Source organism: Dendropsophus ebraccatus, chromosome 2 (assembly GCF_027789765.1).
Source record: "Dendropsophus ebraccatus isolate aDenEbr1 chromosome 2, aDenEbr1.pat, whole genome shotgun sequence".
In the NCBI taxonomy this organism is placed as follows: Eukaryota; Metazoa; Chordata; class Amphibia; order Anura; family Hylidae; genus Dendropsophus; species Dendropsophus ebraccatus.
In genome coordinates, this window is record NC_091455.1 from 61,994,393 (window position 1) to 62,019,543 (window position 25,151).

The 25,151-nt window shown below is 40.2% G+C and overlaps 1 protein-coding gene across 2 annotated transcripts in view; it reads left to right on the forward strand.

Annotated features, from left to right (window-relative positions):
- The window catches only part of KLHL14 (kelch like family member 14), a 71,324-nt gene extending 47,358 nt beyond the window's left edge, over window positions 1–23,966 (forward strand). For both annotated transcript variants that reach the window (XM_069960058.1, XM_069960059.1), the window contains 6 exons: window positions 10,035–10,124; window positions 14,017–14,095; window positions 16,129–16,319; window positions 19,153–19,311; window positions 21,024–21,181; window positions 23,408–23,966. In XM_069960058.1, the coding sequence (XP_069816159.1) occupies window positions 10,035–10,124; window positions 14,017–14,095; window positions 16,129–16,319; window positions 19,153–19,311; window positions 21,024–21,181; window positions 23,408–23,548 (818 nt within the window). In that variant the 3' untranslated portion in view covers window positions 23,549–23,966. The remainder of the gene's footprint in view (window positions 1–10,034; window positions 10,125–14,016; window positions 14,096–16,128; window positions 16,320–19,152; window positions 19,312–21,023; window positions 21,182–23,407) is intronic.
- The last annotated feature ends 1,185 nt before the right edge of the window (window positions 23,967–25,151 follow it).

The following is a 25,151-nucleotide window of genomic DNA, read 5'->3' on the forward strand; positions in this document are numbered from 1 at the left end:
TATTATGTGGTATAAACCATCTTGTCTTTCCTCTCTTTACCCTCTCTATTTATTTGGATGTCCCTCTCTGTCCTTATACTTTAACCATTTATTCCTTTTCTCCTTTACCTCCTCTCCCTAGTCCTCCCCCAACACTAACAGGTATTTCCCCTTAGTTCTTCCAGGTTATTCCAAACTATAGAAGTGGGGCAAGTGTTTCCATTGTCTTTCTTCTACCCCCTGGGTAGAAACCTGTACACCTGACTCCTGGCCTCTGGAGATGATGGATACCTCTCTATGGAGTCCGGGAAAACATGGATACACCCAAAGGCCATGTTCATACGCTGTATAAGACCGGCTGTTCCGTGATCCGGCCGGGTCAGTGAATGGCCGGTCTCAGAAGAGATCATCACTGCAGTACCAGCCGGGTGATCTGTAGCGCTGCAGAGTTCGTTCCATAGTGTGCACTGACAGGGACATGTCAGGGATAATGTCCAATGACAGGCACAGTGTGTATACACTCCATCCGGGAGTCCCTCAGAAGGCAGCACTACGTAAGTTCCGTGGGAATCACGGCCGTCGTCACAACGGCCGTGATTCCCATGGAACTTACGTTGTGTGAACATAGCCAAAGGCTGTATCCTTATTTTTCCTAGCAGCCCTTGGGCAGCATTCAACTTCTCCAGACGCCGGGAGTCAAATGCTGAGTGTTCGGGTTTGAAGAACATTGTCGAACCCGAACAGTTCAGCAAGTTTGCTCAACACTAGTCCTGAATTTTACTCTGGAGCTTAGAAGCTTGAAAGAGATAAAAACGTGAAGCTATATTGTAGTTGTGATTCCTTTCAAAAATAAATAAATAAAGTAATTAACAAAAACTGTGAAATAAATACACAGGTGCATGCTGCAACACAAAACACAGAAATACAGCAGCACCCTGCAAACATTAAGATGTATATGAACATAGAGGGGGAGATTTATCAAAGGTTGTAGAATATACACAAGTGTAAACTACCCACAGCAACCAATCACAGCACAGCTTTCATCTCTGACAATAATGAAAGCTGAGCAGTGATTGGTCAGTGTGGGCAGTTTACATAAGTGTATATTTTACACCCTGATAAATCTGGGCCGGAATGTATAAACTAAGGACCTTCATGTGAAAAATGCTCTGACTTTTGACCATGGCTACTTCTGTCTGCAAATGTTTTTCTGTGCACACTGATATGTGATCAAGTAGACAATAGATCTCAACACACCCATCACCTCAGGTCTCAGCCCTTACCAGACGCACAACATTTCACACACCTAAAACAAATTTACTGATTCTTGGAACAGCACAAGTAATAAAGTTTATGGACAGTAATATAAGTTACATGACTGAGAACAAAGAGGTGTTACTAGTGATAGCAGGTGTGAGTAAGCAGGAAGAGTTCAACTACACTATGGGGGACATTTATTAAGTCCGACGTTTTCTGCGCCGGACTTAAAAATGTCCCCGCATCTTCGGCACTACGGAGATTTATGTAGAGGCGGACTGCCTCTACATAAATCCCATGCGCGCCGGTGCGCACGGCAGAAAACCTACGCCAGCTGAGAGCTGGAGTAGGTTTTCTGCGTATCTTTAGGCGGAAACAATAATGAATCGCGCGGACTCTGAGTCCGCACCCCCCATTTCTCCCCCTCCACACCCCCTCCCCAACGTACGCGGCGGAAAATGACGATTTGCAAATATTTTATTCGCAAATAGCCGTTTTGCTTATAAAATATTCGCAAATCGGCACTTTCCGCAAAAAAGTTTGCCTTTTCTTCTTGATACATGTCCCCCTATGTAGAAATAGGGGCCTTCTAGTTGCTTTTTTAACCTCTGTCGCAGGTTATTGTAGTGAAATGCCAATTTGTGCAGCAAGTAACCACATAAGATTTGCTTGAATCAATGACTATTCTAGTTGTATTGTTTCTGATAAAGGGATCTGAGTAAGATGTATAGTAGGTTTACATGAGCACCCCTCACCCATCAACCTACAGTTCCCTAAAAGTCTTCTTGGCATCTTATCCATACAGATGTGACTGACTTCTCTCACTCTTTTTAGACTTTGTGTATGTTAAATCTGTAGCTCATTGTGTAACTACTGCATCATGGAATACTGCATTACAATTGTCACAGAATTTCTCAGAATTCCAAATCCACATGTAAGTTATAACTGCAAGTAATTCTCTTCCCCACCTCTCACGTCCCATTATTATGTGATACCCTACATATCTCTACAAAAAAGGTTGTAATATTAGAAAATCACCCACAATATTTCCTAGTATTATACGAGGGCATTATTTACTAGTATTGTGACGGTTTTTCTATATTCATGCTGGTAGATTCTAGAGGCGAGAGTAAGGTATGTCATCTAGTGGTTACAAGCAGTATTGCTGCAGAAAGCCTGAAGACAAGTATAGACCTTATAGAGCAGATGAATAATGCAATTACACAGGTTGCTTATTCTGAAGATACTGAAGGTCCTAGAAAAGTTATTCAAGAAAGTTATTTATTTCTATTATTATACGTGAGTTATTATGGTAATATCATTATTAAAGATGTGCTGAGTGCAGAGCTTTAAGGAATAGAGTAATCCCTGTGCATTTGCTATGTTAGCTTGGGACCCCATCTAAAAGCCAGAATGGAGAGGTGTTCTTGCAGACCCAGCCTGTCCATGTGTTGCACGGTCCTCCATTTATTTGAATGTGATGCTTCCCTGCACCTAATAGATAAGGGTTAGAGGATCTGTCTTCCTGAGACAACCACTTTAAAGTGAAAGTTAACTTTAAAATATCTTCTGACAAGTCAGTGAGGTGTGTCACAAGATGCTAATGTGTGGGATCTGTGCCCTGTGACCCCCGCTGATTGCTGTACTAGAGGGGCTGCTGCTGTGCCTTCTGGTATGTTAGCAATTGGACTGGCATGTGCATTATTGCCCTACTGCAGTGATTGTAAAACATTCAATGGCCAATGATCCAAAGATCAATGCTACTGTGATCCGATTTATCTCAGAGAGTCACTCCAGTCATTTCAGATGCTGTATCTTGCAACTTAAAACTATAATTTGTATCATGTGACTTCTACATGGGCCTATATACCTTCAATAACTATTCTTCGGCCAACAATAGTCTCTCCTGTCCTCCCTATACACATGAATGTATGGCACATTTTTTTTCCAATAATGGCAGTACACTTATTCCACTACCCTGCATGCAATGAGAAAGGTGTTTGGAGTCATAGGGAATGTAGGGAATCAGAAAATGACCTGTTGCAAAGTCAAGTTTTTATGGTAAATGAATTTTGCAAGAATTTTTTGTCATGTTTTTTCCATTTAACTGTGGTCATTTTTATATTTTAAAATAATCCTGAAATCTTGTATTTTTCATTCTGGCCACTAAATTTAAAGCAAATGTACCACGTGAACACATAGATTTATACATATAGAGTGGTAACTTGGTGCTCTGAACTCAAACAATTCAGTTCTCAAACAGTATTTTCAAGAGAAGTTTGCCTCAGATCTCAAACTCTTGTTCGGTTCCCAAACACTTTTTCAGCACCCAGAGTTGAAGTACCTCAGTGTTTAAATGCTTCTGAGTTTGCACTGTTCGGTATTCAAATGAAAATTTACAGGAAAGTAACCTTCTGAATTTTAACTTTGCTCGGTATTTGAATGTTTTTACAAGTGTGGATGGTGGGTTGTACCTGGTGAGTTTAGCGCTGGTGAGGCTTCACATACAGTACAGCACTGTCTAAGACTGCTGGAGTGCATATACAGTACAGTAGTAGTACAGTCATAGCACCACAATCTCCCATCCTGTAAAGTACTGTCTAAGACTGCTGGAGTACATATACAGTACAGTAGTAGTACAGTCATAGCACCGCCATCTCCCATCCTGTACCGTATAAGACTGCTGGAGAACATATACAGTACAGTAGTAGTACAGTCTGCAGCAGGCCAGTGCAATGTATCACCGATCAAATGGATCTTTGCTGTGAGAGATCAGTGCTCTATGAGAGATCAGTGCTGTGTATATACAAGTCCCCCAGGGGGACTTCTAGTTAATGTAAAAAAAAAAGTAAAAAAGTGTTTTTATTAATAAAAAAAATCCCCTCCCCTAATAAAAGTCCAAATCACCCCCCTTTTCCCATTTTATAAATATAAATAAATAAACAAATAAACAAACATGTTTGGTTTCGCCATGCACATAATCGCCCTATTAAATTATCACATTCCTGATCTCGCACGGTAAATGGCGTAAGCTCCCAAAAATTTCAAAGTGCAAAATTGCGCATTTTTGGATGCATCAAATCCAGAAAAAATTTAATAAAAAGTGATCAAAAAGTCGCATATGTGCAAACAAGGTACCGAAGATCATGGCACAAAAAATGACACCTCACACAGCCCCATAGACCAAAGGATAAAAGCGCTATAAGCCTGGGAATGGAGCGATTTTAAGGAACATATATTTGTTAACAATGGTTTGAATTTTTTACAAGCCATCAGATAAAATAAAAGTTATACAAGTTACATATCTTTGTAATCGTAATCGTAATGATCAGTTTATGCAATCTAAAGATTGCATTTTAGAAAGTGTCAAAAATAAAAAGTAAAAATATTAAAAAAATACCCCCAAAGCCCCTCCCCCAATAAAAATTAATATCACCCCCTATTCCATTATACAAATAAAAGATGTAAAAATAATTAAACAAACATGTTCTTTACCGTAGCATGCGTAATTGTCCTATCTATTAAAATATAACATTATATAACAATGTTCCGATACTCCGGGATTGCTGATTTATTTGTTATATTATATATATATATATATATATATATATATATATATATATATATATATAAATATATATATATATATATATACATATATATTTTTTTTTTAATGAATAAAAAATAAGGTAAAAATATCCAATCAACACAATTATGGTATAAATAAAAACTAGAGATCATGGTGCAAAAAAGACACCCCATACAGTCCTATAGAAAAAAAAAAAAAAACATTAAAAGAGCCACATTACAAGGGCCATTTTAATAATTATTTGGAAGAAAAAAAAGCTTTTATCAAAAGAAAAATAAAACATAATAAAATCTAAGTAAACCTGCATATTGTTGTGTTCAGACTGACGTATAGAATAACATTATTGCATTTTGTTTTTCAATTTCACCAAGTTTTATTTTCCTAAATATTATTTTTGGGGGTTCTGTCATACATGTTATCGTAGCTTAAAAGGCGCCATAGCAAAGTACATTTGTTCCTGAAAAAAAAAGCCCTTACATGGCCCTATAGATAGAACAGTGAAAGTGCTAGAGCTCTTAGAAGGCTTAAAAGGCTATGTATTCTAAAATGCATTATTGTGATATATATCTTTGAATAAGGAGCCCCATATAGTGCCAGAATACAACTATTCTAGTGGGCCCACTACACTTCACCCTGAGGTGCCAAATGATGACCCACCTGTTGCTGGATAATAGAACACGGCCATGCACATTGTAGGGATCACACATTAAAGAGCTGGATTTTAAGAAGGTCTGTCACAGTGATAGGTTTTCATTTAATGCCAGAGTATATAATAAAACCATAGACAGTTACAAATCAGGCATAGTAAATAATCCTTGATTATATAATAAGGAGGCAATGGCTGTCTCGTGGCCTCGCTGCCAGTCATCAGATCACTGGGATTACATAAGCTCCCTATACAGCACCGCTGAGTCCCGAGTGATCTATGATAGAGAAGTGGCAGCAGAATTTAAATCTGTTTTGAAAGAGCCTCTCCCCTAGTCGTCTACTCCTTCCTGCTAAAGTGACCTTTTTAAATGGAGGGAAGTGGGCCTAGATGACAGTCTTGATGAATGCGGTCATGTTCACTCAATAAAATAGGGCCCAGTACATTTGAGGATAAATCAGTGGAATGTACAGCCCCACCTGTCTGTCTCCATCACTCATTTCCACTGTCACTTTCACAGTGCCTGATGGATCACAGTTGCTGTAAAATTAGACAGCCTTTAATCTCATTTCATCCTGATTAGCTTCTCTTTACCCTTTCCCTCTAACTCACTGACTGACACGCTAGAAACTCATACGGTGTGCTATGTTTCAGGACGGATTACAAAACTTGTCATTAACACCTTCCCTGCTGGAGAGTAACATGCCCACCAGCGTACGTTGTTTACATACACAATGGTCTAGCGTCATCATACTTTATGTCCTAGCCTTGTTTAATAGCACTGCATATATATTCTTAATACTAAATAAATCTAATATTGTCTTTTCATTGGACTGACTTTTCTTTGTTGCGGTAGGGGGCAATACTCAGTGTATTTGGCTATTCACAATCTGCAGCTCTATAATAAAAAGGACCAAGACCATACAGATTAATCCTCGGTGATGGATAGGTAATACTGACACATGGTATACAGTAGGTCAGGACAAAAACAGTCATTTATGTTATAACATGTAATATATATATACTGTACACACACACTTTATGGGACCACCCAAACTTTACACCTGTATGAGCTTTTAGTGTTTCTCAACTCCAGTCCTCAAGACCCACCAAAAGGTCATGTTTTGCAGATATCCCATACAACGAAAAGCTGTGGCAGTTATAAAAACTACATGGTGGCAATACGCCAGATCTAGTATGTAACCGAGTGGCTGCGTAAGAAGCTGATCATGTGACCAGGACACTTTCCTATTACAAAATGCAGCTTAGTTACTAGATCTTTGTCTGTCACCACGGTTACCCTATCACATTGAATACCATCTTGCCTCTAGTCTTAGCCAGCTCACTGGTCCGTTACCAGTTTTTTCTCTAATGGTTCGCTGTGTCCGCTTCAGCAATGAAGGATTTCAAGGCATTGTAGAGGTTTCCCTATGTGTACATATATCACGTTTGGCACCTAGGTAATGGGTTAAAGGCATTTTCCATAATTAATTAGATGTGTCACTGTCATGGTAGCATCACATTCTGCCTGTAGTGTCACTATGCTTCAGGTTCAGTCTGTGGCACTGGTATAATGACTCTGTAGCTGTCCAACAGCATCATAGACACATAGAAGATTGTCGGCAGAAAAAGACCACTGGGTCCATCTAGTCTGTCCTTTTAGTATTACCCTTCTTATTATCTTAGGATAGATATATGTTTATCCCAGGTGTGTTTAAATTATGTTGTTGTAGATTTACCAACCACATCTGCTGGAAGTTTGTTCCAAGCATCTACTACTCTTTCAGTAAAGTAATATTTTTTCATTTTGCTTGAGCTCTTTCCCCAAACTTACCTCTCACTGTGTCCTCTTGTTTTTGAGTTCAGTTTTTTTCTAAAAACACTTCCTGAACCTTATTTAGTCCTTTAACATACTTAAAGGTTTGATCATGTCCCCCCTTCCCCTTCTTTTCTTCAGACTATACAGATTAAAATCCTTAAGTCTTTCCTGATACGTTTTATGCCTCACACCCTCCACCATTTTTGTAGCCCGTCTTTGGAACTGTTATAGTTTATCAATAAAATACATCCTGTGTGGTCTGCCACAGACGTATACCCCGCCCCTCTTTGACAAGGCTGATTAGAATCAATGGAGCCTCCAGTGCTTCACCCCCGGTGTCCGGGAATAGAAAGGCGCCTTACGTGGGAATCGAGCCGCAGTTTAAAAAAAAGGACCACGGCAGCGGTTTCCCTGCATCGGCGCTGTTCCATCCATGGGTAAAACATAAAGCAAATATACTGATGGTACATTCTCTTTAAAGAGGACCTGTGGCCAACCCCCGAAAAATGACATGTTATAATCATAGATAACTTTTAACTCTATTCAATGGGGCTTTTTGGGGTCCTGCTTTTCTGATGGACATTCCTAAGGAATACATTCAGGAACTTATTCTAGCGTATTGAAAATGCACACTCCAAAAAATGCACCACAAATGGGTGCACACATTTTTTGGCACTTTTTTTTTGCTGTGTAATATGCGCCAAAAAAACGTATAACTTTAGGGTTTCATCCAAGCAGATATGCTGACCTTCAGGTGTCCTTGTATTTTTAGATGATTTGTGTTCCTACAACTTTAATTAGAGATGTTGCTTTTTCAGTTCTTAGCCTTATACACCATATTTCATAAACCTGGTTCTGTTTATCAGGTTCTACCCTCTCGGCGTAACACACTGTGTAATAAAACTAATCAGTACTGCTCACTCCATTATATGCTATGTTCCCACAATATATATTTTTTAAACGGCCGTAATTTTGACATCCAAATATGCCTATATTATGTAAATTAAATCTTATCTGTATTCTGGGGCTAAAATGACAGCCGCCCAAAAAGACACCAAAAAGACAGGTTATGGGACCATAGCCTATAGCTGAAAAGTACAGATCCGGATCCATTATATTCCCAGTGTGTAGCATGATGTCCACACTCTTCTTATATAGCAAACATCTCACTCATTATAATGAAGGTAATATGCTAATACCATTAGAATTAATAATGGAAATACTCATCAGCTTTAAAGCAAACCCTCCATATACTCCGTGCCTGAAACAATCCAGAAATTTCCCCTGTTATCAGTTAATAAGACAGTTTCATGCGATATCGATAATATCCTTGCTCTAAAAATGATAAAAACCTGTAATATACAATGGAAAATGTGTTTGAGCTAAAGTTTGATAAATCTTTCTGAAACTCTAGCCAAGTTTGGGAAGCCTGTAGCATCAGAATGATAAAAATTATCATTAAACATTCCATATTGCACTGCTGCATTTTGCAAGAAGGAGATAGTAAATCATGTGAAATGAGAGATATATAACTGAAAAAATTCACATGTGAGTTCGGCTGGCTTTTTTTTCCTCTTTGGCAGAAGTTTATAGAGAAAGAGCTGGCCCTGTGTCATATTGATTTCCCACTGCACTGGTTTTCTAAGTGCTCTGTTGATCCGTGTCCAGCAATAAATTCCCAGCCTCAACATGCACATCGCTTCCCTCTTTGTCCTCACCTAGATTTAAGGTGTCCATTTGATGAGATGAGCAAGGACATGATTTTCTGACTAATGCTCCAGCCACTTTACATGATATGATAGTGGTACATTTGTATGTTTTCCAAAGGGATGGGACATGACATTTATGGACAGGTATAACGTACGGCCCAGGACATGACACTTCTAGGTTGGTTAAACTAATCCAAATAAATTGAAGCATATATTAGCTTGCAGAATTGAAAAGAAATCAGTATGTACAAGATTCCCATGACAACTGGTGGAAGGGAATATGCTTTGTTTCAGGGAAGCGGGATCTCTATGTGAATATTTCCCAGAGCAATAAAATGGGGTCATTCTCTACGGGCTTTCCTTTACGGGCAAAAATAGACATACTTTATCTTGTGTAGGTGAAATAAACCAGTAAAATATTCTTAATATATAGGGTACAAGGGTCTCTTAGATAAGTAAAATGAATAAAGGGGTTGTATACAATTGGAACAACATGGCTGCTCTTGTCCATGAATAGCACCACCCTTATCAATGCACTGTATCGGGGATTGCAGTCATATTCAATTGAATACAGCTAAGCTGCAATACCAGACAAAGCCTCTGCACAAGAGTGGCGCTGTTTGTGAGCTCAAACAAACCCTTTTAATTATATTTAATATTATAATGGCTACAGCATGGGTTGTTTAGTGACCTTCACAGTTGCCGTGCTGAGGTTGTATATTTAATTTTAGCCTAAAGAAATAACCACATGAAGTTTTCATGTTCTTCTTTTGATATGTATGTGTTTTCTCCTTTTTCAAACCTTATAAACGGGGCCCCCAAATTTGACATGCCATGTATTGCACTAGTGGAAGCTTTTGTGACAGAGGCACCTTTCGGCCCCCTCAGGGGTGGGATCACTGCTTCTCCCATGGCATATGTTTTTTTTAGTAAGGTTATTAGATTGTGAGCCCTACTGTACTAAGTGATCACAATCAGCGTTAAATGTCTCAAGATTGCAAAGTTTACTTACAGGTATTATTGTATCTCTTTCAGTCATGCCCTACAACAGCGCTCACCATTGTGTGGTTGAAGTGGAAAACTTTTTGTTTGTGTTAGGAGGAGAAGACCAATGGAATCCAAATGGTAAGTTATACGATAACCTATGTACTGTATGTTTGAGATTGAACCTGTACCTGTCGTAAACATTTTAAAAAAAATCTACAGGGGTGATCGCAAGTAGTTTTATATAGACTTTATGTATACTTTATATATTTTTGCGTTTTCTATGTTTCAATCAACTTTATACATTCGGCCAAACTGTGGTCCATGCCGATATTTGGTCTTTTCTCTGTTCAAAAAAACAAACACTTCCAGTCCCACAGGAAGACACCTGTTCATTGTGCAGATTATACATCAACTGATGCAATTAAAGGGGTACTCCAGCGGGGGGGGGCACTTTTTTGCTGGGACCGGGGAGGACGTGGCTGAGGGAAAAGACGTCCACTCACCTCACCGGTTCCAGCGGCAGGTCCCGCATCGCGGCGCTTTGGTTCCCGGACGCTTCCGGGTGTCTGACGCGGGCCCGAGACGTGACATCTCAGGTCCACTCAGCTACTCAGTGAAGGAGGCGGGATCTGTTTCAAGTCCGCTCAGATCCCGCCTCTGTCACTGAGTGGCTGAGCGGACCTGAGACGTCACGTCTCGGGCCCGCGTCAGACACCCGGAAGCGGACGGGAATCGGGCACTGGAGCGATGCGGGACCCGCCGCTGGAACCGGGGAGGTGAGTGGACATCTTTTCCCTCAGCCACCTCCTCAGCAAAAAAGTGCCCCCCCCCCCGATGGAGTACCCCTTTAACTAAGGCTAATAATATTATTAACTTTTGCAAATTATATTATCAACCCTGCATGCTTACCAGGAGACAATGCTCTTTGCCATGCAACAATTCAGTCAGTATAATGTCACTGTGTGGTTACAGAGGTTTTGGTGCTGTGTGATAGGAGAGCTGACCACACAATGCAAGCACCCCCAGGATTCTTTGCTACTGAATGTGGATGTGCATCAGCTGTACACATTGCAGTGAAGGGAGACTCCTAGTGGCCATATATATAACATTGATTTAAACAAAGAAAACAAATTAAAAAAGTGTATGTAGCAGGCACAAGGTTTCCTACTGTAGAAGATGGGTTGTAACAGCATATGCATTTTGACAATAGAATCCCAACAGACTGTAGTCAATGTGCTGCCCAATATTAAAGAAATACAGATAGCAGACTGGAAGCCGATGCTTGATCATGCAGCTTACCTTCCATCTGTGGTATGCTCATCCTACAGGGTTAAACAGATTGTTGCACCATTGCTAAAGCATGCACTGATATTTTATTCATCTATTCTCCTTGTATAAGCTAGAATTATGGCAATACAGGGAAACATCAGCCCGAGATATTACATTTAAATAATCTTACTTTAATAAATGAAATCCGTCCAAAGACATGAAAAAGTCATCAGACCATGTTAAATTGCAGTGCATCCTAATGCTGGGCTGAGTAATTCTGAAAGTGCAAAATACATTAATATTTAAAAGTGTTGACTCAGAAAGAAAAAAGCCAAAAGAAATATGAACACTTAAAACACTTTAATCTGAGTGTAAAGGCAAAATGCAGAGTGCAACAGAATGTAGAACGTGACTTGGGACGGCATTTATACATAAAAGGGAATGACCTTTGGGGATGGTTAAAACAATTGTATAGATATAGATATAAGGGGGGGGGAGTATGCAAATGTTTACTTGTCCAGAAGAAATAAAACTCTTATATAAAAATCTTATACTAGCCATGGTTTCTTTCAAAAGGAAGGTAGGTAGTGTGGGTTTCCAAACCCTGGGGCATTCTAGAGACAGAATCTATTTTAAAAAAAAATCACATTGTTTTATTATTATTTTTTTTTTAATTGCATTTAATTTAATGAAATAAGTATTTGATACAGTAGAAAAATAGAACTTAATATTTGCCTGAGGTCAGACATTTCCTGTAGTTCTTGACTAAGTTTGCACAAACTGTACAAGGGATTTTGCCCCACACCTCCATACAGATCTTCTTCAGGTCTTTCAGGTTTTGGGATGTTGCTGGACAACATTTAGTTTCAGCTCCCTCCAAAGTTGCCCTGGCTGTGTGTATTGAGTCATTTTCATGCTGGAAGGCCCAGTCAAGACCCATCTTCAATGCTTTTACCGGGGGAAGGAGGTTTTTGGCCAAAATCTTGTGATACCTGTTCCTATCCTTACTCCCTTTAATACAGTGTAGTCCTTTTGTCCCCTTTGCAGAAAAGCCTTAAAGAATGTTTCCACCCCTATGTTTCATGGTTGGTACTTCTTTCTCCAAACATGGCAAGTGGAGTTGATACCAAAAAGTTGTATTTTGGTGTCATCTGACCACATGACCTTCTCCAATGCTTTCTTTGGATCATCCAGATGGTCTTTGAAGAACTGGACGTGTGCTGGCGTGAGCAGGAGGACCTTGCTTTCCCTGCAGGATTTTAATCCATGATGGTGTAGTGTGTTACTAACAGTAATCTTTGAGAATGTGGTCCCAGTTCTCTTCAGGTCATTGACCAGGTCCTCCCTTGTAGTTCTGGCCTGATTTCTGAACTTTTTGAGAATCAACCTAACCCCACGAGGTGAGATCTTCCATAAAGCCCCAGACTGTAGAGCGGTGACAGTCATCTTATGCTTCTTCCATTTTCTAATAATTATGCCAACACTTATTGCCTTCTCACCAAGCTGCTTTCCTTTTGGCCTATAGCCCATCCCAACTTTGTGCAGGTCTAAAATTTTGTCCCTGGTGTCCTTAGAGAGCTCTTTGACCAGGGTGAAGAAGTGGAAGTGTGATTGATTGTCTGGACAGGTGTTTTTTTATACAAGTAACAAGGTCAAACAGGTGCAATTAATACAGGTAATAAGTGCACAGTAGGAGGGCTTCTTATGCCGCGTTTACACGGAATGATTATCGTTCGAATTTGCAGAATAACGATCGAATTTGAACGATAATCGTACGTGTAAACGCAGCGAATGATCAAACGTCGAGCGAGAAATCGTTCATTTTGATCTTACAAAACCTTCTTAAATCGTTGTTCGTCGTTCGCAAAAAATTCGCAGATCGTTCCGTGTAAACAGTCGTTCACCGATTTAACCTATGTGCGCGATAGACTTAAGCGATCGCAAAACGACCGCTGAACGATTTTTCTGTACGATATATCGTTCCGTCTAAACGCTGATCGTTATTAAAAAAAAATTGTTACTTCGAAATCGTTAATCGTGCGATCGGGCGAATTATCGCTCCGTGTATACTCAGCATTAAAGATGGTATGTGAGAATTCTTGCTGGTAGGTTATCAAATACTTATTTCATGCAATGGAATGCAAATATGTGATTTTCTAGAATTTTTTTTTTTAAAGATTGTCTCTCACAGTTGAAGTGTATCTATGATAAAGTTACAGACCTATCCATTCTTTGTAGGTGGGAAAACTTTCAAATTTGGCAGTGTCTTAAAGGGGTTGTCCAGTGTGGGGGCTATTTTTTCATATGGCCGGGGAGGAGGTGGCTGAAAGAAAAGACGTCCACTCACCTCCCCGGTTCCAGTGGCGGGTCCCGCATCGCGTCGCTCCGGTGTCCGGTTCCTGGCCGCTTCCGGGTGTCTGAGGCGGTCCCGAGACGTGACGTCTCAGGTCCGCTCAGCCACTCAGTGAAGGAGGCGGGATCCCGCCTCCTTCACTGACCGGCTGAGCGGACCTAAGCGACGCGATGCGGGACCCGCCGCTGGAACCGGGGAGGTGAGTGGACGTCTTTTCTTTTAGCCACCTCCTCCCCGGCCATATGAAAAAATAGCCCCCACGCTGGACAACCCCTTTAAATATTTATTTTCCCCACTGTACATTTTCTACTGATGGGTAGCTCATATTTTCATCTAGATCCTTTTCTTATTATCTGTCATTTTATAGTGTAAGGGGTAGATTACCAATAGAGATCTGTTCTCTTGCAGGAAAACATAGTACAAATTTTGTCAGTCGCTATGATCCTCGATTTAACAGTTGGATACAGCTCCCACCTATGCAGGAAAGGTAAGAGCATGTCCCCCTGTCAGTACTGTTGTTTGATGTAGTCCTTGCTGATCTTACAGTCTGTCAGTCTTTACCATCAGAATCCTTTTCTGTGAATTTATTTTTTACTCTCTGCTTTCGGTGACCATCTAGTAATCTCTGAGCCATTTTTTATATGTGTACCTGTTATTTAGCTTACTTTTAGGGGGCTTTGGCTGTGGGAAGATGCATCTCTGATCATATTTTTAGACCGGACAAATGGTTGCCACTTTTCATGTAACTTTAGATCAGTAGAATCTTCTGGAACAAGCTGATTTATAGCTACCTAAAATCACCTCTAGAGGGAGCTTATGAGCTAGCAGCATACAGTGATAGTGTACTTTACAATTATAGGGATTATCCAGAAATACAGAAATAGGAAAAACACAGCTTGTGTGTAGTATTGCAACTCATCTCAATTCACTTCAATATGACTGAACTGCAATACTACTGAATAAGAATAGTGTAATTGTCAGAAGAAAGTGAACATATTTTAACCCTGCATAACCCCTTTAATATTACACAAAATGCAGTATGCTCCTTAGTGGTGTGTGCAGTGTGCAGGCATCCAGAATAGAATCTTATAAATGTGTCTATGTAAGGAATTGTTGAGCCGTGAATCAGAAAAACAGACCTCCAACCACCATATACAGTAGATACAGTTGAAGTCATACTGTATGTTTGTATACACCTTAGGTTGAAGTCATTTAAGCTCATATTCATGGGACTTGGTACTCATATTGATCAGTATTTATACCAAAACCAGGACTGAGTTCAAAATAGAAAATATGCAAATCAAGTTTTTCTAGGTGTTGGTTCCACTGCTGGTTTTGGTAAAAATTACTGTTCTGGTTCAGCAATGTTCTCCGAACCCGAAAGTTTGGCATTTGATCCCTCGTGGCTGCAGAAGTTGTATGCCGCCCTAGGGAGTCCTGAAAAACATGGCTACAGCAAAAGGTGGTATCCACATTTTTTTCTGGCACCCCTAGGGCTAAATCCAACTTTTGCAGTCGCAGGGTATCAAATGCAGAGCATTAGGGTTTGGAGAATATTGCCGAACCTGAACAGTTTGACAGGTTTGCTCAACACTGGTAAAATTACTAACAAACATGAGGGCCAAAAAGAGAACCAAAATACTGTTTGTGCATAGCGTAAGGCAGCGTTTCCACATATGCGTTCAGAGAGTGATCCAAACAGTTTTCATCACACACACTCTTTCTCCCGTAATAGCCCCCTGATGTTGCCAATAACCCTGGCAACATCACATGGATATTGGGGGGAATGTGTGGTCACTGCCCGACCCTGTTGTTCTTGGAGAAATAAGCCGTCACCAGAGTAGTCTAGCTGAGGTTTACCCCTCCCAATAGGGAACACAGAAATGTTTGGCTTTGCCTACACACCTTCAGTAATTGGAGGTGTATAGGCACCTTCAGGTTGTCTAGGCTAAGTTTGCACTGACTAGGATTTAGACAGTCTTATTAAATACTATTTTGATATTTCTTGAACTATAAAGGAAGGGATGTGTACTAGTAGATGTGAATTCAAGAATGTAACTAAGGTGTATGGAAAACTTTTTCAACTGTAGAGAAATAGATGACACAAACCTGTCACCAATAAATTACCACTGAAAACACAATAAAACGCATACCCATTAGAAAACAATAGTTCCCAATATTATCTGGAACAATCATGTCCGTCCACACACATAAATGTTGTATTTTTTACAACTTAACTGGAAGCTAAAAAAAAAAGCTAATTGAAGAATTTTTTGATGATGTGCTTCTTTAGTAAATTGGAAACAATGACCCTTGAAGGACCATAAGGATAGTGAATGTCAAAATAATTTATAATTGTTAAGACATCTTCTTGTCATTTAGTCTTTGGCAAAGTACAGAATTGTTCCTCAGGCAGTGAAAACATGTTAACGTCTGTGTTTACTGATTTACCATTACTATACAATATAAAGTCAATGTACATTCATGGCCCTTCTAACCGTTTCCACTTGTTTTCTCCAGGAGGGCCAGTTTTTATGCCTGCCGATTGGATAAGCATCTGTATGTTATTGGAGGAAGAAATGAAACCGGTTATCTGTCTAGTGTGGAATGCTACAACCTTGAGACAAATGAGTGGTGCTACGTGTCTTCTTTACCACAGCCGTTGGCTGCTCATGCGGGAGCTGTGCACAATGGGAAGATATATATATCAGGTATGATGGATACTATAAGTTATGTGCAGTCATTGTAGGTGACTAATAATCTCATGCACACTGACTCTTCATTTCACTCGTATTTACAATCTGTATATAAGCAGTATGCACACTGTATGCATGGCTACTCACCTTACATTGGCTTGGCCTGGTGATCTCATGCCCAGTCCAGTGAAGGTACTGTGCTATACAGGTGATCGGTGACATATACACGTAGCATTCATCACAACAGTACAGGAGCAGGTGGCCTTGTGATACACAGGAGTCCCTTCTCCTGTACACACTTCGCGTAGTGTGCTCAGCTAAAAAAAAAAAATAATGTGGCGCCAATCAAGTTGGTGGTTGCTACATAGGAAGATTATTTTTATTCAAGTTGCAGGATTGCTTTGCCTGCAACCCCAGCAATGTGGAAGGGTAAGTGTACTATCTGGCATACATTAGCCTTATGCATTAAAGGACAACTCCCGCGGGACCCCCCCCCCCAAAAAACAAAAACAAAAAACAAAACACAGACACACACAGACACCATACTCACCATCCCTCCGGTGACGATCGCCACTCGATTCGCCCGTCATCCGCCTCTCCGTCACCACCGTCCAGCGATGTCTCTTACTTCCGGGTCCATGGGAGAGAAAAGGCTGCCAGTGCGCTTGTGCACCGGCAGCCTTTTCATTGGCTGGAGCGCATCACATGGCTTCCAGCAAGCTCAGCCAATCAGGGCTGAGCAAGCTGGAAGCCATGTGATGCACTCCAGCCAATGAAAAGGCTGCTGGTGCGCATGTGCACCAGCAGCCTTTTCTATCCCATTCACTTTCCATGAAGACGCTGAGGAGAAAGAAGACCCGGACCGCCCCCCGGCTCTGACGTCGTCGTCTCAAGATGGTGCCCGGGAGAAGAAGACGGTGACGACTGTAATAGGTAATGTATAATTTCTTTAACTTCCGGAGGGGTCGGGGGTCCGAAAGTGGGGGAAGGGGGCCAGATCGGGTATTTAACCTCATTACAAAGTTATATAACTTTGTAATGTGTGTTAAATAAACAAAAAAAAATTTTCGTGGGAGTTGTTCTTTAATAACATGTGCAGTACTATAATACAAATGCAACAAAAATAGAAGATAGCACCAACTGTTACTCAAGCCTTTGTGGTTTCTGTTTCATATTTTACTACTTTCTACAGCCCATGGCATTCCTAAAGAAAAAACGGATGATTATACATTTCATAGAAAACAATAAGATCTATACAACACCTTCCAAAAACAAATTTGTATTGCTCTGTTGCATCTAAAAAGGATTTAAAAAAAACACAGAAAGTTTGGAAATGAAACATCCTGCCGTGTTATGTCTATCTATACATCTCCATGATTCCAGTCTGATCCTGGAATCATAGCCCCTTCCAGTGAAGTACTTCTAGTCATTTATGTACCTGAATATTATATTCTTATTCTAATAATAAGCAAACAATGTTAATAATAGTCTCCTAAGGGGGCTTCAAAAGTATAAAAAAGAATTTATGTTTAAAAAATATTTAAAAAAAACACTACCTTAATAAATGTTCACCTCCCTTTTTCCATTTTTCAGAATAAAAGATGTAATGGAAAAATAAATGTATTTGGTATCTCCATCTGAAGAATTGTACTGTATGCACCAATAAAATATAATGTTATGAATTCTGCAAGGTTGCAAGGATGCAAAGAGAAAATTCCAAATGCCAAAGTTGCTCATTTCTGGTCAAATTATTTATAAAACAAAAATAATAATAATAAAAAGCGATCAAAAAGTTCTATCTGAACCAAACTGGTAAAGTAATAACATAGCACAGTGCAAAAACAAACTCTAATACATCCCCAGAAACAGAAAAAATAAAAAAGCTATAGTGTTCAGACTAGTGCAATTGTAAAGAAATTTATTTTTTAAAGAAAAGTTTTATTTTAGTAAAATAAGAAAATCTAAATTGGGTATTGTGGTAATTGTACTGATCCACAGAATACAGATTACAATGCTATTTTACCAAAAAGTGCCCTGGATCAAAAAAAAAATTAAAAGAGTTATGGCTTTTAGAAGGTAAGGAGGAAAAAATAAAAAAATTAATGGACTTCATCATTGCGGGGTTATTGGGAGAAGACAAAATACAGTGCAATACATAAGTAGACTAACTTGGTGGTACTTACAAAATAACGCTATGTTTACACAACGTATATTTTTGTAAAAGTATGGCCGTTGTTGCCGATTGCAACAACAGCCGTGCTTAATACGAAAATATCCGTTATATTGCCTTGTATGGAATCCCGGACGGAGTGTATACACATAGTATACGCTCTTGCCGGGATCCCTAGCGGCGCCGTGTCAGTTTTCTGCGGACGCTATTCATTGAATAGCGGCCGCAGAAAACCCTGTCAATGCACACTATGGAGCGAGCGGCTCCGGCCGCATGCTCCATAGTGTGCAGTGGGGAGTTCTGATGCGGGCGCGCACGGATGCGCCCGCATCAGAACTCTGCAGCACTAAAGATCATCTGTCCGGTACTGCAGTAACGGCTGGGATGATCTTTAATAAGACCGGCCGTCAGCCGGTCTCATACAGCGTGTGAACATGGCCTAAATCATTAAAAAGTTTACTAAAAAGTAAAAACTTTCCCCAAAATGTTGATTATATAAAAAACATAAATATTTTAAATGAAAGTTTTTCAATACATGAATCCCTTGCTGCCCTCATATGGCCATGATAGAGATATTTACTGTATATGATGCAAAATTACTATACCTCGTACTACATGAATGGCAGAATATAGATTTATAATGGCGAGGCCTGTAGTAACAACATCTTCAATCCATAGGTGGTGTGCATAATGGTGAATATGTCCAGTGGCTGTATTGCTATGATCCGGTCATGGATGTTTGGGCTCGGAAGCAAGATATGAACACAAAGAGAGCAATTCATGCCTTAGCTGTAATGAATGATCGTCTATATGCAATTGGTGGAAACCATTTAAAAGGTCAGTGGTGACATAATTTATGTTTAATAGTATGCCTGCTTTACTGTTATTAACTTTGCATTATATTGTAATAGAAGGACATATGACTGTGCTATGGTATATATTTAGTATTACATTTTAATTAAAGCTTTCTTAGCATTGTGAATTGTGAAATGGTTTTGCTTTACAACAAATGTTAAACTCTGTAGATTTAAATGTAAGGTTAATATGCACTAATACTGTAGCAGTAAAAAGGGGTATTGCCATATCAACTATACAGTTAAACTATATATTTTGGCTAATATTTTTCATTTAGAAAAGCAACCACCACTCTACTCTAAAAGCAGTGGTCTGGATGCTGCATCCAATAGAATTCACTGGCTCCTATATGAAAATAGACTAACTAATAACCACTGTTAGGCCCCGTTCCCACTGAGCGTTGTCCGCCGCGGAATGCCGTTAGACTCCCTCTCAAAATGGGAGTCTATGGGAGGCGCGCTCTTTCCCTGTCCGCGCCTCCTGTAGACTCCCATTATGAGAGGGAGGCTAACGGCATTTCCGCTAGTTTTGCTCAGTGGAAATGGGGCCTTAGGGTAATCTGGCAGCATGGGCGGATCTATCCTGCTACTAGATTCTAATAGGGCAGGGGATGAGGAGTACCGCCATACCTTTATTTAAAGGGTCCGCTGTGCCATTGATGTCTTTGTAAGTTGAGACTTTATACCAAGTCATAACTACCAGGGCCAGAACTATTGTCGCTTCCTTTCTCCTCAACACAAATTTTGTACCTGTCCATAAAATGTAATATAATGTACACACATGGTATATCTCAAAAATATACCATATGTAAACATAGTACCACTATGCACACACATTAATATTACTGCTATATGATACACTCATGCATTCACTGCTTACACGCACACAACACATACATTACACACATATAGATACATACATACGTACGTATGTACGTTAAAACACATATATACAGAATACATACACTTGCATACAGGATACACATGCAGACTGTCTTCCCTGCCTCCCCTGACTGCCCCCACAGAGCTGAGGCCTGGATCATCTTACAGCAGCCAGTAGAAAGCTGCAGCTGTAGTAACTTAAAATAACTTAGACAACAGAGGGAGGTACAGAACATGACTTTCAGACATCTTTAGGCTATGTTCACACAACGTATCTTTTCTATTAATCATGGCCGTTGTTGCAAATTGCAACAATGGCCATGAGTAATAGAAAAGATACATTGCTTTGAAGTCAGAGGGAATCCCGGCCAGAGTGTATACACTCTGGCTGGGATTCCTAGCGGCCGCACAAAAAATTGATATTTCTGTCAACTGTAGAACTGTCAGTTCACACAGTGGAAAGTGCAGCTGCGGCCGCACGTTCCATTGTGTGCTATGGTGAATTGGGATGCGGGCGCACCCTAATGCACCCGAATCCTAATTCAACAGAAATGAAGTTCATCCAGCCGGTACTGCAGTATTGTCCGGGATGAACTTCACTGACACCGGCGGTTCTGTGACACGACCAGGTCACAGAAAGGTCGGTGTCATACAGTGTGTGAACATGGCCTTATTCTGCACTCCTCTCCACTTCCTTAACTAATTGAACCTGGGCAAGTGTTCTGTCTGTGGCTTCCTAGCTACAGAGCTGACCAAGGTGTTATGCTTCGGGATACTGTAACAGTCTGACAACCCATACCTGCTATTGTTTAGGTTTCTCACACCTGGATGTCATGCTGGTGGAGTGTTACGATCCAAAAGCTGACCAGTGGAATATTCTACAGACCCCAATTCTAGAGGGACGCAGTGGCCCGGGATGTGCAGTACTAGACGATCGGTTTTATCTTGTTGGCGGCTACAGCTGGAGTATGGTAAGCTGAGAAACTTACTGGCCTATTGACTTGTGCCATTTTATCTTAATCTTATCTTGAGCTTATATAATGTAGTGAATGTAGTACAAATAATTTATCTGTAATTTTTGGCAATTTTTTGTTACTAGGAAATAGGTGACCTGTTCATGTATGAGGTATACACTACACTGGTGTGACCAGTGGCATAGCTACCATAGAGGCAGGGTAGGTGGTTGCTATGGGGCCTGTGCAGGAGGGGGGACCCGGGGAGAAGATAAGAGCCTCCTGTGTCCTTTTGCTTAACACCTTTTGTACTGCAGTTTGTAAGTGACCCAATGTTTACTTACATGCTGCAAGACAAAAAAGGGTTAACAGTCAAAAGACAAAAAAAGCATGGCTTCTCTGCACTGACCCCTGTTCTCACTGCCTGCTGTGCAGAGGTCAGGGGTTATCAGTGCACCAGCAGTAGAGAAAAGATTTCCTTGTCTTCTAAACATTGGGTCACTTACACACTGGATTACATAAGGGGTTAAGCAGAAGGCAGTCTGCTCCTGCACCTATGTATTTATCCATAAGGGCTCCTAATGGACCCTTATATTTAAATACAGTGGACTGACTCTCATTGGCTCTCTGCTCTGCCTGTCAATTTTGTGGCTGCAGACAGGAGGGGAGGGGGGCCCTTACAGTTTTTTGCTATGGGGCCCCGTGACTCCTAGCTACGCCCCTGGGTGTGACATTAGGATGTACCGCCTATAGGGTGTACCAGTACTATGTAACAATAAATTGCTTATAAATAATAATGTTTTTCAGTTCATTTGTTAATTAACTTTTTATCTTGTAGTTTAATTGGAATAACTCTTGGTATAGGTAATTCAGTCCTATGCCCTATAGACTATAGATCCGTGTACAGCAGTGGTGGGGAACCTCCAGCCCTCCAGCTGTTGTTAGACAATTCCCATCAGATTTACATTTTTGGGGTATATTTTTATATAAAGTGAGATCATTTTTATTTCCTGACATATATTCTTGTAGTGATGCGTGTAGATTTCAGTACTGAAGCACCTGAAAGATAACATCATATGTACGGAGAACTTAGGCTGTGTCAGTTATGAAGCTCTGCAGTGGTAACTGCAGTGCTTGAACACATCCTAAACCTCATCTACTTAAAGGGATATTGTCACCCCCTTACTCTATGTGCTGTTCTCCGCACCATCCACAAGCTAGGATGCTGCACATTCAATATATACCTGTATAACACTTGTCTGCGTCCTCTTACTGCTCTTAAATCTCTTCATTTCATCTGTGGACAGTGTCACCTAGGCGGGGCATCACAGCAATTGGGTGCCCTCTCCCTGGGCCTAACTGCCATGAAGCCCCGCCTAGGTGACACTGTCCACAGATGCAATGAAGAGATTTAAGAGCAGTAAGAGGACGCAGACAAGTGTTATAGTGTTACAGATATATATGGAATGTGCAGCATCTAAGCTTATGGATGATGCAGAGAACTGCACATAGAGTAAGGAGGGGGCAGTGTCACTTTACTTTAAAAAGGGATAACAAACTGCTATTGCCCTTACAGCCAGTAGAAGTTGAGCTTATATTGGTGAACTCTCAGATGTTGCTTTTATAAGTAAAGCATACCTGTCATTAGAAAAATCTCCTAACATTTCAAAAGTTTGGATCAGTCGGGGTCTGAGTGTTTAGATCAGGAGAACCAGCGGGTAGACAATCGCATTGCTATATTTTCCTCTTTTAGCTCTGTGTCTGTGTGAGCAGCATCGCCCCATAGACTTACAATATGCAGCCGCCCAGGCCACTTAACACAACATATGCAGGAGTCCAACCTTAGGATAGATGTTCTCTAGTCCACAGCTAGGGATCCAAGGGGCTGACAAAATTACATCATAAAGCAGGCAGAGTCCGGCAGCATCCCTGAAGTTGTTCAAGGCTTTATCAGCACATCCAGATACAGACAGCCTGCAACATTTTGACCGGTTTAATTTTTATCAAGCGTGACCATAAGGGTCGAAACATTGTGCGCTGTCTGTATCTGGATGTGCTAATAATAATTATAATATGTATTCTAATAAAGGATATAATAAAGCCTTGAACAACTTCACAGTTGCTGTCGGACTCTGCCTGCTTTCTGATGTTTCTGTGACATGTCAAAAGTTTTTTTCTAATGACAGTTACGGCCAATTGATATACTGACTGTCAGATGTGTTAATGATGTTCTTTCTATTTTAGGGGGCCTACAAGTCATCAACTATTTGCTATAGTCCTGAGAAAGCCAGCTGGACAGAACTGGAGGGAGATGTTGCTGAGCCTCTTGCTGGTCCGGCATGCGCCACCGTCATACTGCCAGCCTGCGTCCCATACAACAAATAGAGGATGCATTGTAAAGGACACTGAAACAGTTCAGAGACTCATTTTCTTTGAGAATCATTTTCTTCCTTTTTAAGGGTTGTACAAATATTAGAGAGATGAACAATGTCTTAAAGATTTATCAGCACTAGGACTTGCTATAAAGCTGGCAAAGCTACAAAACAGGGAGATCTGTAATACAGCGGTGGGCACAGATATGTCTCTGCCACTGTAATAAAACCCTGCGGTGGACACCTGGTACATAGTGACCCTGTTATTGGCTCGAATACTACAAGATGTGTTATTATTCTGATGACGTAAACTGTATTATATGTTCTTAATAACAACTTGTCTACAAGAATAGCAGGGTCCTATGATTCCTAGATTATGCCCACCTTAAGCACTTCTAAATCAGTCCCTGTTATTTTATGCACTAAGAGGCAACAATGAATATATATATATATATATATATATATATATATATATATATATATATAAAATTAAACATGGGCAAAATCAGATTAGAAATAACAGTACCGTATCACCACAGGAGGTGGCACACTGTGTTTGGTGTCTTATATGTGAATACAGTGATAACAGCACCATGTATCAGACTGGTATAAACCATAGAATTATCACACTTAGAGGAGGTTCACTTTTTACTTCATAGTAAATACACCCATCACACATTGAACTCAATGGGAGGCTTGTTCCAGGCAGAAGGCAAAATTTTGATCCATTTTTCTATTGACTTCCATTATTTAAAAAAAAAAAAAACAGATCAATGCATTAATATTTTACAAAAAAAAACATGGTCAATCACATTTTTGTGTACGCTAATAAACTGATGCATTTTGATCCCTTCTTTTTCAATGGAAGTCGATTATATGGATAAAAATAGATGCACACGTGCATCTGTTTTTTCATCCGTTTTTCCTTTAAATTGACAGCAAAAGTGCAGTGTGAATACAGCCTTAGGGTCCTATTAGACTAAGCGTTTTTTAAGGATTAACAATAAACGATCTCAAATGAGAACGCTTATCCTTAACCTGAAATTGTTCACCATATTACACAGAACAATGGTTGTTAGTTACAATCATTTACTCCATCTGATCCCAGCAAATGAAAGAACGCTGTGGAATTAAACTGAACAATTAATAAACTATTAGTGAACGAATGCGGACTAAGGCTATGTTCACACAACGGTTTTTCAGCTCCATTTAAAATCGCGTCCGTCATTTTGATTCTAAAATAACAGATGTCAGTTAGCTGTTTGGCCGCCCATCAGTGCAATGACGGCTGTTGATAGATTATTCTAGTTTATGCTGCGTTAACACGTAGCGATAATTTGCCCGATTGTACGATGAACGATTTCGAAGTAACGAGTTTTTTTATAACGATCAGTGTTTAGACGGTACGGTATATTGTACGGAAAAATCGTTTTTCGATCGTTTTGTGATCGCTTAAGCCTATCTCGCACATAGGTTAAATCGGTGAACGACTGTTTACATGGAACGATCTGCAAGTTTTTTTGCGAACGACGATTTAAGAACATGTTGTAAGATCAAAATGAACGATTTCTCGCTCGTCGTTCGATCATTCGCTGCGTTTACACGTACGATTATCG